This window comes from Nicotiana tomentosiformis, chromosome 3, assembly GCF_000390325.3.
Source record: "Nicotiana tomentosiformis chromosome 3, ASM39032v3, whole genome shotgun sequence".
Taxonomy (NCBI): Eukaryota; Viridiplantae; Streptophyta; class Magnoliopsida; order Solanales; family Solanaceae; genus Nicotiana; species Nicotiana tomentosiformis.
The window spans coordinates 132,675,199-132,690,000 of record NC_090814.1 but is presented as its reverse complement, the minus strand read 5'-3'; the positions used below and the strand labels follow the sequence as shown (position 1 = coordinate 132,690,000).

The window sequence follows — 14,802 nt, the reverse complement described above, 5'->3', positions numbered from 1 at the left end:
ACTAATCCTTTTAAAATAAACCTTATTTTATACTTTTATTTTTCTCTATATGTCTCGATAAACTACTAAACAATTGAAAGGTAAAATATGGTTTACAAAAAGTTAAACGGAAATATTCATCAAATTAAACTAACAAATAATTAAAAGCTACTCCTAAAATTTACTAAAAGTGATAAAAAATATATTCCAAAATAAATTTCTCATAAACTAATTCGAACACTCAACCTTAACTTAAATTGTTTTTCCAATTTATTTTCAAAAAAAATAATTCACTTGAAATATAGAAACCACATCCTGATTCTTTTCGTGGGGTAAATAACTTTATTTTTTTTATTCTCCTCCCCTTTAATTCCTCTTTTATCTTTGGAACTATTGATCTTTAAGTGACTGGAAGCGGCCCTCTTGTCTGGGTAAATAACTTCACTTGAAGAGTCAATTGTGCTATCCTATGTATGTAAGTTGGATAACTTTATCATTTTTAGTTGGTAATGAGTCCAATAATTGATGGTTAATTCCAACTTATTATGCTTCTTTACAGCAGTAACACTAGGGATTCTCCTGTTAGATTATTTAGTATATTCGTGATGCCATATTCGCAACAGATGACGACATTTTCGAGAAACCATTCCACTCTTTTTTCACCTTACCTTTCTGCTTTATGGAATTAGTATGGTGATTTGTGGAGTATTTCCTTTGCTAGTTAATTAATTTAATAATGAATTTAGTTTTTGTACATTGATAATATAAATAGTTTTACAATATCAATGTAAAATCACCTATTGTAGCATATTGCCGACCTTATTTTCAAGGTTATAATAAACTGTTGTTGTTGAACTCATTCGTAATTTTGGATAAGAAGGTGATTTTTTTCTCCCTTTAATTTTGAAAAACGGTCAATTCTTTTTCCTAATTTAACCTGGATGCTATAGCTTTTGGTTGTGACTTGTGTGGTACAACATAAAGTGCTCATATCCAAAGTTTAGGCTTATCCAATACTCCTTTTTCTCTTTGGGATGTGGGGTTTGAATTTTAAGCACTACCAATGCAACTTACATCCGATATTTTCCTTGAATTTAGGCTTTAAGGGTGGGGGAGACCATTCTTGAATTGGACATTTCTGTTAGTAATGCTCAAAAAGGCTAAAAGCAAAATCAAAGATGGGAGACCTAATGCTGACCCACTATGTCTTATCCTGCCAGCTTCCAGAATTTCTTCAAGTTTCTACTTTACTACCATAAGTGAAGATAATTAAAATGGCATTAATTACTATTACTACTACCTACCAAAAGAAGAAAAAGTTATAGAGAGGACAAGGCTACGTGACTGCATCCTAGTGGGCGTTACTTATCTTCTTCTTGTTGTTGTTGTACTAGGACATTAGTGTTAACAGGAGAATCTAAGAGATAATCGACATTGATAAAGAGATGATCGAATCATAAGACGAGAGATATTTGGGAGAAAAATGTGAAGGGTATTATTTTCAAAATGAATTGTTTTTCTAATACATTGTAAGAGGTCTCATATGTACACCATACAATTAGGCCATTCACTTAATGGGCCAAAATAAGAATAACATAATTACACATGGGCATTGACTACTTAACACTACTAACTTCAGCTCCAACAATTAGGAGCTCGTAGTTTTTTTTTTCTTCCTGTTGCAATGCCACAGAGTAGTCCTCTTCGGCCCATGGTTTTAACTTCTTGTGTGCTATGCTAAGTAGTTAGGAGGTCGTAGTTTGTATTACTGCTGCGCTTAATTATAATCTAAGCTAGTACAATTTTATCTTTAAAAAATCTGACCTATATCAGTAAATCTGAAAATGAATGTGAAAATACTATCAACAAAGGTTGTGGTTAGGAAGTAAGAAGTATCCATCGATCCTTAACTAAAAGTTAAGTAGTACTCTATCGTGTTTAGTAGGAACTTTTCGGCTCGATTCCAAATTAATCGTACTCCTAAAGTTGAACAGTTTGCGTCCTCAATCATCATCATACTCAAGAGTCAAGAGTAAAGAAAACCAAACAATTGTCAACATGAAAATTTTGATCTATCTTGAAAATTCACAAAAGCACTTTCAAAGCTTATACATCTGCATTTTAAAGTTGTTGGAGAAAAAGAAAACAAGAGAAGGAGAGTGACCTAAAAAAGGTGAATAAAATAAAAATACTGAGCCTGGGCTTGGTGGCGTCTCAAATGGAACAATATATTAAGGGGTGGTATGTGGGCCGGGCCCGGTCCTAAGTGGGCTTTGCGGGTCCGGTCCTAAGCGGTCCTGGGCTTCGCGGGCTTCTCGTTGGAACCGGTCCGGGACCACAAACTAGCGGTCTCGTGTTAAGTGGGTCGGTCACGGTCCTAAGCGGGTCCTAAGCGGGCCCAAACGGTCCTAACTTATTTTTATATAAGTTAGAGAAAAAAAATGGTAATAAAAATATCTAAGGCAATTCTTAGTAAATTATATTATAGAATTGTCACCTAAATTTTTTAATTCAAATTTAAAGACAAAAATATTGTAAAGAAATATTCAAAGCAATGCGTTATAATATATATACTATACTATACTATATATACATCTTAAGATATATAAGCTATATTCGATTTACTATATATACATCTTAAGATTTATACATTAATATTCGATTTATATACTATATATACATCTTAAGATATATATATATATATATATATATATATATATATATATATATATATATATATATATATATATATATAGGATTATCACTTCTACTAATATCAGTTGTAATAGCAACACGACAATTTATATGAGTAAATAAATAGCGCAAATATTGTTCATATTCATATTTATATTTATAAATATCACTCTTTACGGTTGTGCGAGGAAAACCTTTATAAGTAGGATTATAAACTTTTTTAATATAATGCACAAAGTGAGGGTTAAAAGAAAAACTATAGGGTAAGCACATAACAGTAACCATTTTTGTCAATTCTTCCCGATCTTTTTTTGGATCATAATATAAAATACCACCGGTAACAGTGTTAATTCCCGGTTGAAATTGATTTGACCCGGTACTAAGGTCAACCTGACTAGGTGCACTTGTCCCCTCGGCCAAAGCTTTCATACGAAAATATCTAGCTTTATCTTGAGGGTGTAGCAATATGTGTCTAGTCAAACTTCCCGTCCCCCACCTCCCCGACTTCCAACATATTTAAAAACTAACTCTTTGCCACAAGTTTTACACTTAGCCCTATTTTTTTCTCTTAGTTGAGTAAAAAATAGCCAAACAAGAGATGTTTCTGCCCGTTTAGAAGGTTGTCTAGAAAAAGTAGAGGCAGTAACAGGAGGTTCAGACGGGGGATCATTTGGATTATTATTAATTGGGTTAACTTCAGGAGCAAGACTAATGGGTGTATCGTCATCCGGTTGTATTTTATCAAAATCTATTTCTTCATCATCATTTTCATCAATAGTTGGATTACCATAAAGAGCATTCATATATTCATGATTTAATTGTTCACCGGGTGTAATATTATGGCAAAATTGATTTTCGGTAAATTGTAATAAACTATTATCGCTATCAAGAATGGCAGGTGTAGGACGGGTAACAGGTTTCGGCCGGGGAGCTGGGGAAAGTGGAGGAGGAACAGATTGGCCACTAGATTCACCACTCTTGGATTTTTCCTTATTTTTACTAAATATTATTTTTAGGGAATAAGTCATCTTAATTAATCAAGCAAAGTAAATAAAACAAACAAAATTATAATATTAAAACTTAAGAGTTGGAATGAGTTTACCGAATTGACGAACAACTTGTTGAAAAATAATTATCGTTGAAGACTTGAAGACTTCAATTCACCAACTTCACAATTTTGCACAAATTGTAATAATTAAGTAAGCAATTATAGAAGAATATTAGAGAGAGATTGATGATTTTGTGAGAAAAATGAAAGAATGAGGGGGTATTTATAGTTGAAAATAGGAAAAAAGTGTAATTATAAAAAGTTTGGGGGGTTAAATGGCTATTTTGAAAATAGCTGGCAGACCAAACGACTAGTTTTTAAATGGCCAAACGGTCAATTTTTTTTTAAAAAAAATTATCTTTTGGGCCCGTTTAGGACCGCTTGAACCGGCCCACTTCTGAGCCAGTCCCGGTCTCGCGGGCCTCCCCTATGAGACCGGCCCACCACCCCACGGTCCCGGTCCTATCCGGTTAGGACCGTTTAGGCCCACCGCCCATGTGGACTTGCGGTCCTGGGCCGGTCCCGATCCTAACCGGCCCACATGCCACCCCTAAATATATATATAGCAGGGATATATTGAATCAGTAGGTGTGACCATACCCCTTATATTCTGCAATGGAATTATATAGCTAGAGTTGGAATTCTTAAAAAAGAATATGTACATATATTAAATTCACAGTCATTATTGTCACAAAGAAATATACTAGTACTAGTAGATATATTGGTGTACTTCAGATCCAGTTAATTACACAAAAAATTAAAAAGACAAGAGAAAATTATTAAAGAGGGGTGGGATCAAGATTCAAGGGACAGGCAGCCGATTATTGTGATTCTTTGTAATTCTCTTTTGATGATGGTTTGTTGGCTTGATAATAACGTGCATGAGGAAGGCGCTCACCTTTGACATGTCCGTTGTAGTATTCATTTCCATGTGAGGTTGATGTGCCCATCAAATTTTGTAGTAAATTAATTACCAAAAAAAATCTTTGTAGTAAATTGTTGTGGCTGGTTGGGGAGCAAAGGCATGTTCTACTACTAGTCGCTTTTCTTGACATTGCCATGGGACCTCTCTTAATTTTACTATGATATGCTTCTGTTGTTAACAGAGCCTAGCTTTAATTCTTTGTCATGCGGTTTACTGAATTTTAGCCTTTGGCTTTAAGGTAAACATCTATAGAATAGTCACAAGTTGGGGTGGGTGGGGAAGGTGTGTCTGATCCATTTTAATTGATTTTTTCATATATCAAGAAGGAACTAACTTCTTTTTTCTTCCAAAGTTGCCTTTGGAGTGAAAAGTTTAGTAGTATTTGTTATATTTCAAATGAACAAAATAAAGTTAGTATAGTCAATTTTATTATTAATTAACACTAAAAGATAGATTCCTTAATATGTGTAAAAACAATAAAAAAAAATAATTAAAGTGGACCGGAATGAGTACTTATTACACTTAGTATTATAATGGAGTAATAAATGGGGATTTAGTGAATAGTCATGAAAATGATTAGAATTCACATCATAAACTATTCAATAATCCAACAGGTAAAAGTTAAAAACACAATGAGTTGAGCTTAGACATGAAGACTGACCAGCGCAATTATAAAATATAGGCACCAACTAATAATTAACTTTCCCTGTACTTAATGCGTAAATTATGGCTGGATATAACGCTCCAATTAATCCATCAGAAACGATGCGTCCTTGTGAATTTGCTGTTTAATCCAAAATAATGGTCACAATAATAATTAAGACAATTATAGATCTAGGCCAGGCCATTTACGTGCTTCTTCCCTCCATTTGTCCATTCAAATTAAAGCATATATAGACCTCAAATACGGCTAAGATTGTTAAAGGATTTTCAAAACATAGCTTTACACACCTTCATAGTTCTTGATTTTTTTCACATTTTCCCTCCCTCAGAACCACCCTAAAAAAAAAAGGACAGACACAAGATGTGTAATACTGAAGCTTGTCTTAAAAATAAAAAATCCTTGCCGCTTAACAGGGAGATAGCACACAGAATCACCGTTTGTCACCCTAAGCATATGGGCCATGCAGTAGAAAATCCAACAGAATAGCGATTTCTTTGACTTTCATGCATCACATGTACTATATAGTATTGAGTTAATGTCTTGTGCATTTTATCCAAAAGAATTTTTACACTATCAGTTTAAATAGGGTAACTCTTCATACGAAATTTGATATGAGAATCTGAAAATAGAGTAATAACCTACTATATCCGGTCAAATTTCATAATGTGTATAACTTAAACTCTATACTATAGTATACCACTCATTTAGAAGACGTAATGTAAGTTTTCAAAGCATTGTACTTACCTGCTCGGCTTACAGTGCTGTTCAAATGTATCTGCCGCTTTTATAGGAGAAACAGAATATTGACCTTGTCACTGGAACAAACTACTTACCTCTAGGTATACATATGTATTATGATTCACGTTGGAAGAACTTGGCTTCCCTTTAATTTCATAATTTCAGATCAGCTATAGTAGCTTACCACGGGCTTCCTGGTAACCTATTTTGCTCGGACTCTCCGAAAATGTCGCCGGACACGTGTCGGATTCTATTTTTAGAGAATCCGACACGGGTGCGACGTTATTTTGGACAGTTCGCATAACATAGCTGGTAACTAACTAGCTGCTCAGGCTTGAAAATGCTCTAAATTTCAAAATGATTCACTCTAGGGTAATCTCTTCCATCCTGCCGACGTATCAGTAATTAATATATACCTCGATTGTAAGGCCAACACCAGTGTTTGGTCACAAGAAATTAAAGCAATAAAACCATCCATATAATGAATCAATAAACATAAACGTGAGGGGCGTTATGTAAGCACAAAATTTGATGTCCATATCTGTATACACACAACAATCTGCATCAGTCCTAGTATCAATCAATTGTGTATGAACAACTTCTAGCAATCCCTACAAGTCCCCTAATCGACTTGTCATAGACAAACATGAAAGAGACTTTACGTATTCTAATGTCGTACTTAAAAGCATGCAACACTGCATATATAATCTGGTATTAGCCATACTATATACATAGGAAAATAAAAGAACGTCAAGGTCCAACTAACTGAAAAATCACCCTTGGCTTTTCCCTGCGTAAGATTCTTGACCAGATGTAGCATCAACGAGTTTGGTATACTTGCGGTGACGCCTCTCTCTTGCATATAGTACCCAACAAATGAGTGACAGCATTACTGCAGCTGAGACTAGAGCTAAACCAATGTAGACCCACTTACTATATCGTGTCAAATCAGGACAATGTTCATCATGAATGACACTGACAGTGTCTCGAAGGAAAGTGCAGTCAAGTAATTCGCTAAGGAAAGGCCCAGAATGATACAGGCCGTTGCTAACGTTAACTACAGCAGTCATTTGGTTGTACATATCAGGGGTCAGACGGCCCACGGTGGAGCACACATTACTTGCTGAAACTTGGCAGACATAATTCCTCCAAACCTGCATTAATAGAATTGGAAGTTACTGAAGCTGTTTCTCCTACCATTCTGCGCAAGCAGCAGAAAAAGAAGCAAATAATCCATAGGAAATGGAATCCCAATTAAGGCTAATTCCTTAATTCGAGCTGTAATATTAGGTTTCTGAAACATGGACATGGTGTCTGACATAATCGAAAAGAACTTATTTTATGTCATTTTTAACACACCATAAGCGCCACCTAGTAAACGAGAAACTTCTCAAAAAGTTCTCTTTGAGCATTTATCTTCATAGTTTAGTGAAAAATTGTTCATATACCTGTGTAGCATTGCTAAGTTCCACCTCACCACTTGCACATTTCCGGTCTGTCTTGTCCGAATTAAATGGATTACAGAGGTTAGGGACCAATGGACCAGATTGGTTGTAACCGACACCTGAAGGCGGATCAATGTTTGAAACGTTGGTGATGATCCTGTTAGCCACTCCAACCAATTGGTAGGTGACCTCTTTGCTCTGAGACAATGTTTCTTGGGCAGTAGCAGTGTCCACACAAGGGATTATATCATCAAGTGACGTATGAGCTGTTGGGTTTTTTGCCCAATCATTCATGGCCACACATGTGTCCCCCGTTGCACTTAAATCGACAAAACAATTGTCAGAAATTTTGAAGTATATAACTGAGCAAGCAAAAAAAGAAGCTCACGGTATTAAAGAAAAATCAGTTTGTACGTTGAAGAATTATGAACCAGAAAGAACAGAAGAATGCATTTTCGTGATAGAGTTTTAAAGATCTATGTTCCAATATTGAAAGAAAAGATTTGTTTCTAAAAAATCCGTATATGTTAAAGACAGGACTATACACAAGTAAGGAGCTTCAGAACATAAAGTTAATATCTAGTAGAGGCAGCACAGCAGCCGTATTGATTTATTAATGCGTAAAAGATGTATAGTTTTCCTCTTTCAATTTGTCTTTTCTATCTTTTATTTTGTTGAAGCCCGGATAAGACAGATATAACAGGACAATTTGATAGAACTTACTTGTGAAGAACAAGAAATGCACCACATAAGATAAAGGTGACTGCAACGAGTATCCAGCCTACAATGACTAGGCTGCAAACAACAACATTCCCTTAGACTTCCAAAAAGATAATAGGTTCCTTGTTATCAAGAGAAGTATCTGTTCCAGTAATAAGACCTACATGTATACGAGAACCTGCAGGCCAAGTATAGAGAACACTGCAGCAGATTTTCAAACAAGCGTGAGGAAAGATCAGTACCAGTCAATGTGTACAACTATTAACTTTGAAAGACCAGAAAACTTACAGAAACCAAGTGCAGCTAAACCAAGCATTACAGCGGCAACAATGATGAGAACTCGCCTCCTGCAGTACATACCAAGAAGGCAATGAGTGAGACATCACAAAGTTCAATATAGTTCACAGGACTTAAATGAATTAGCCAAGAAGTGCTTACACCAAGTCTAAGATCATCATGATATCCTTCTTGTTCTTCTCAGTTTCTGTTTCAAGAGTTTCAGCGGCCGAGCTAATCTTGGTGTCAACCCTGTCAATGTTGTTTTGAACATCTTGAGGTAGAAAGATTTGATTAACTCCAGTGTGCTTGGCAACAGCCAGAATGTTTGACACATTCCTTAAACTGTCAACCGTTTCTCCTGCTTGTTGCACAACATAATCCAATGTATGTTTTGTACCGTCATGAAATTTCCCTTGTCCAGTATACAGAACAGCAGCACCAACTCTGTGAGGTACCAAGGCAGACATAAGTGATAAAGGCATATACAATTAATCTTTTTGTAATGAAAAAGAGATGATAGAGATAGAGTGATTACATTGCAGCGATGGTGAATGCCGTGAGAAAAATAAGTGAAAGTGCATAAGCAGTTCGAGAGTAACCATAACGTCCTCTCCGGCAGCAACAACAACAGACACAAACTAGGAGCAGGCAAATGGCACATGCCACAAACCAGAATAAAGCAATGATGAAAAGAGGGGCACCAGTATAAGAAACTGACTGTGTCAAGAAAAGATTTTTATCAGATAGTCACTACGTCGTCAATCATATAAGCTGAAAAGAATGAAGAGATGACTGAAAACGAGGCATATTGGCATATATATGCTAAGAAGACCAGAAAACACATGAGAGAGACCATCCTGAGAAATTCTACACATTTTGTTTGAGTGAAGTTAACAATCAGATAGAAGCTGACAACAAATCTAAGAAAGTGAAAATCCTTATGGCGTTTACAACTAGAAATTCATCTTAAGTGAAATCCATTTCCAGAAGTAAAAAAGTAAAGAGAACTCCTATTAAAAGCCAGCTATGGGTATAAAGCCAAGAAGTTGGAATATACCAGTCTCTGAAGAGTTTAGAGTAAAACCAATGTGACACGGTACAAGGATGTTATAACTAAGAATTATTGGCACTACTCTCTCTCTCTCTCTCTCTCTCTCTCTCTCTCTCTCTCTCTCTCTCATTCATTTCTTATCAGAACTCTTCACCCACCCAAAAATACACAATCACGTTTTAATTGGTAATGCATATAACAATCACTAAAACACCAAAAGCAATGTTAAAAAGAACCATAACAAAAATTAAATATGAAGATTTTAAAACGAAATAATAACCAAATTTCCAACAGAAAAAGGAACAGTATAAATGGGATTAAGGGCTAAAAAGAGAACTTACAGCCCAATAATGACTGTTACTGATGTTCCATCCACCAGTATAGTAACTCCGATCTTCAAGTGGATCTCTTCTATGTGTTCTTTCAGCAGCCAATACTAAAGATGAATTTCCAGTACCATTGCTTTCTGCCAGAAACCTTTTACTTCCATAAATTGGCTCACTGACTACACCTACACACAACAAACAGGGAAGGAAAATCAGAATAATCCTATGTAAGCGGCCCCCATTTAGTAAAAAGATTACAACTTTGAGGAAAAAACAAGAAGAATTCTAGGTAATTAGCAACCCCATTTAGTAAAAGAATACAACTTTGAGGGATAACAAAAATAATCCTAGGTAATTAGCGACCCCCGTTTAGTAAAAGAATACATCTTTGAGGAAAAAACAAGAATAATCCTAAGGTACTTAGCAACCCCATTTAGTAAAAGATTATAAGTTTGAGGAAAAACAAGAATACTTCTAGGTAATTAGCGACCCCATTTAGTAAAAGAATACAACTTTGAGGAAAAAACAAGAAGAATTCTAGTTAATTAGCAACCCCATTTAGTAAAAGAATACAACTCTGAGGAAAAAACAAGAAGAATTCTAGGTAATTAGCAACCCCATTTAGTAAAAGAATACAACTTTGAGGGATAACAAAAATAACCCTAGGTAATTAGCGACCCCCGTTTAGTAAAAGAATACAACTTTGAGGAAAAAACAAGAATAACCCTAAGGTACTTAGCAACCCCATTTAGTAAAAGATTATAAGTTTAAGGAAAAACAAGAATACTTCTAGGTAATTAGCGACCCCATTTAGTAAAAGAATACAACTTTGAGGAAAAAACAAGAAGAATTCTAGGTAATTAGCAACCCCATTTAGTAAAAGAATACAACTTAGAGGGATAACAAAAATAATCCTAGGTAATTAGCGACCCCCGTTTAGTAAAAGATTACAACTATGAGGAAAAAAACAAGAATAATCCTAAGGTACTTAGCAACCCCATTTAGTAAAAGATTACAAGTTTGAGGAAAAACAAGAATACTTCTAGGTAATTAGCGACACCATTTAGTAAAAGAATACAACTTTGAGGAAAAAACAAGAATAATCCTAGGTAATTAGCAACCCCATTTAGTAAAAGATTACAACTTTGAGGAAAAACAATGGCTTACCGTCAACCAGAGAAGTCCCATTAACAAAAGAAAACGAGAGTGTAGATACTAAGAGAAAGCAAAGTGCAACCATAAGAGGAACTTGGTTCAGTTTTGTGTGTGACATGACTGTCTTAATTTCTGAGGCACAAGTTTTCAACTTTGGAGAGAATTGTTTTGAGTTTTTTCTTGTGATAAACGGCTATCCAGTATTACAAGAATGTGGTCCTTTTAAAGGAAGCCGAAAAGGTAATCATTTACCTAGTCAGGATAACATTTATACTAAAAACAATAGTGGAAAGACGTGTGAGAAGCTGGTGGTGGACTTCTTCCATTCCGTATTTTGGTTGGTTTTCACGACAGTTGTTATTGTTATATAATACTCTATACACGGTTTATAGTGCATCGCCAGTTTAAAAAAAAAACAAATCTAACATAAAAAAGGTCTGTATTATAATTTTTTACTAGCATGGCTGCACATTCTATTCACCAAAATTCAAATATATGAGAATATTTTTTTACTTATGTTATTAAACTCGAGATTTCATAATTCTCATTCTCCTACGATCTACGTTGGCCACTATGCTACAAAAACTCTATATTATACATATGATTGGTTTCTGTTTTTAAAATCTACTTTACTAATACAACTCTATACTAGCCTTGAACCAAATGTTATGTGCATGAGGAACTTTTCAAAGGTCTATAGTAAAATGGATAAAATAATGTCATTTTTCTTTTAAATTGTTGATTGATAAAACTCAAGATATTTATGTAATCAGTATATGGACATCTTATGTTAAGGACTTACTCTGTTGACTGTTCATTGTCCAGATAACGGCTAGTTAGCTATTGCACAATCTCAAACTTTATTGCTGTCGTTATCATTTTTTGGTTAACTTCAATGCATCCATATTAATGACCTTCATTTTGGCCTTATTAATGATTAATTATTTAATCCTACATTGATAAGTTATGGCATGTTCGTATTGAAAGTTAACTTATTTTTATTCGGCTATAATGGGATAGTTTTTACCAAATGGAAAGAGATATGAACAGGTTCTTCGAACTTGAAGTCGACGACCAAAAAAATTTACCCATTTTTGGATTGGTTCGGATTTTCTAATTACCAAATCAAACCAATTGTTTCGGATTATTAAGTCTAAAGATCAAACCAAACCAATAAAAGTCGGATTTTTTAGTCTCGAATTTTTCGGGTTTTCGGGTTTTTTGGGTTTTTTTCCTAAAGTCTTCATAGCACAAAACATAGAATTTTTGCTCCAAATATTTCTTTAATCCTAGTAAGACAGAACTATATAAGGTATTTTTTAATAAAATAACATAAATATTGGATGAGTTATGGCATTATACTAAAATATTCAATAATAAAGATAATAAAATCGCACAAAATAAATATTATTAATCAGCCATAATGAAAACAAACATAATTTAAAATTACTAATAAGTTGCTAAAATAAGTACGACTAATAAGTACTATTATTGACATGACTAAACACTATAAAAGAAAAATAAGTTATGCATTTTATCTAAATCATGTATAAGCTAAAAATAGATATCCAACACTATTTTCATTGGTAGTACAATTGAATTGAATGCCTTTTATTATCATTAGTATTGATTTGATTTTGGTTTAGGATTTATTTGAGTTACTAACATTTATTGACTATAAAACTTATTGGAGCATCCAAAAATTATAAGTCCAAGTTTGAAATAATACATAAAACTATGAAAAAACTTAAGAAATATTTATAAACTACACTACAATAAATATTTTTATGTATTAAATATATTTAAAACTTCTATACATATAATGTCGGATTGGTTTGGTTTCGGTTTGACTTTTTTTAGTTAAAACCAAACCAAACTAAATATGGTTGGATTTTTTTTCCAACACCAAACCAAATCAAACCAAACCATAATCGAACTTTTTTCTCTGTTTGACTCGGATTATCGAGTTGGTGCGATTTGTCGGTTTCATTTATACACGGTGTTTATGCTAGTATATTTGTAGCGACAGATTTTGGTTCTAGCCTTATTGGTCGGCTGTTACCTTGCGATTAAAGGTTTTCACCTTTTCTAGAAGTTGACTATAGTTTTATAGGTCTATTTAAAATGGAATTTGGCACGTAAAATTATTTTCATGTTAAATATTTCTTTTGTTAAGTTATCTGTTGTGAAGTTTTCTAGTATTTGATTAGGTATAGAGAGACCTATGGTAATAGTAGAAGCCATCAAGCTATGATGGGGAATAAGCCTAGGCGATGATTTTGAATATTGAATTAAGTTCAGTAACAATATACATGTATTACTAAATTAATTAATACGAAGCAAGAGTTATAGATACTTAAAGGAAGATAACCTGCATTCGTAGGTGACAAGTCTGGTATGATGTATAATATTCCCTTTTGTTAAGAAAGAATGATTGAGAAACGTAAATAATAATAATAATAATAATAATAATAATAATAATAATAATAATAATAATAATAATAATAATAATAATAATAATAATTTTAATGTTGCATATTTTTTAAAATTATTATTATTAATTAAAAGAGATGAACGGGAAAGGAAATATTACATTAGTACGATTCGATCCCTTACCACATTGTTTATCCTAAAAAATGAGTAACAATTAAATTTGTACGCGGTTAAAGGATATGTGATTTAATTTAATACAAATGATTTAACAACAATAAATAATTAAATTAAAGAAAAAATGAACGATCAAACCAATTATAATGTGATGATCAAGCCTGATCTTGAGTTGAATACTGAAGTTCGGCCTCGATCAGTCTCTCGATATAAGCTCAGTTGTGATTAAAGAAGATAATAACTTAAGATCACTTTGAATAGTAGCTAGAAGACAAAAATAAACTTTTTATTGCTTTAATTTGCGTGTCAATAGTGTGTCAAAATAAAATAAACTTTACCCTTTATATAGTAGAGAAGTTTCGGTCCTAGTACAAGTCTAGATAAGATAAAAAAATTCTTTTTCAGTAAATGCCGATCCGTAGTTGATATCGGATGGGATTCGTATAGTAATATCTGGTTGAGGGCGAACATTATGACTCCCCACTTGTCATGCATAACTGTTCCCCTTTTTTCGTGGTCTAGAAACTTTGCTTGATCTTGGTCCGTTACCTTTTTCGTGCCCGATCCCAGATACATCGTTCACTCTTTTCGGATCCCGATACGAGGGGTCCTTCGGCCCAGCTTGTAGTCGCGTCGAACCGTGCTTCCCTCTTGATTCCTTATTGGGAAATCGGGAAAAACTTTGTTTATTTTGAGGTCGTTTTCGCGCCTTTGTAAATACTTTTGGATTATGTAAAAAATTTCCTTCGGCAACACTATGTCTTTTATTTTTCAGTACATATTTGTAATTTTTTATTTAAAAATCGATGTTAATTCCTTAGCATAGAATTAGACGTAATCTATAGTACCCGTTCTCCGAAAACCTGTATGAGGCCCGATTTCGATAATAACTTCAAGTTGTTTAGGCTTCGAAATCTCAAATAAAAAACGAAGACCTTTAAGATACTTGAGTGTTTTAGTCGTACACGATGGTGTTTTGCTGAGGGTAACCTTTTGATAGGTTTTAATAGTATGTAAGGGCCGTACTTTCTGAGTACGGACTTGGACGTCTCCGAGCCATTTTAAGTTTGTCGTAGCCTTTCATGTTCGGGCCTTGCTTAATAGGCTCGGTGCCTCCGGGATTTAATAGCCCGAGCTATCCGATCTTTTTATTGGATGACAGTCCCCGAGT

The 14,802-nt window shown here is 34.1% G+C and overlaps 1 protein-coding gene across 1 annotated transcript; it reads right to left on the bottom strand.

Annotated features, from left to right (window-relative positions):
* Positions 1-6,530: 6,530 nt before the first annotated feature.
* On the bottom strand, positions 6,531-11,268 carry LOC104111530 (uncharacterized). The gene is made up of 9 exons (XM_009621242.4): positions 11,037-11,268; positions 9,885-10,054; positions 9,028-9,209; positions 8,652-8,936; positions 8,502-8,560; positions 8,378-8,414; positions 8,217-8,288; positions 7,497-7,812; positions 6,531-7,202 (listed from the first exon to the last, which is right to left on the bottom strand). Exons 1-9 carry the CDS (start codon positions 11,140-11,142, stop codon positions 6,822-6,824), a joined length of 1,608 nt encoding a protein of 535 aa, XP_009619537.1. The 5' UTR covers positions 11,143-11,268; the 3' UTR covers positions 6,531-6,821.
* Between the last annotated feature and the right edge of the window lie 3,534 nt (positions 11,269-14,802).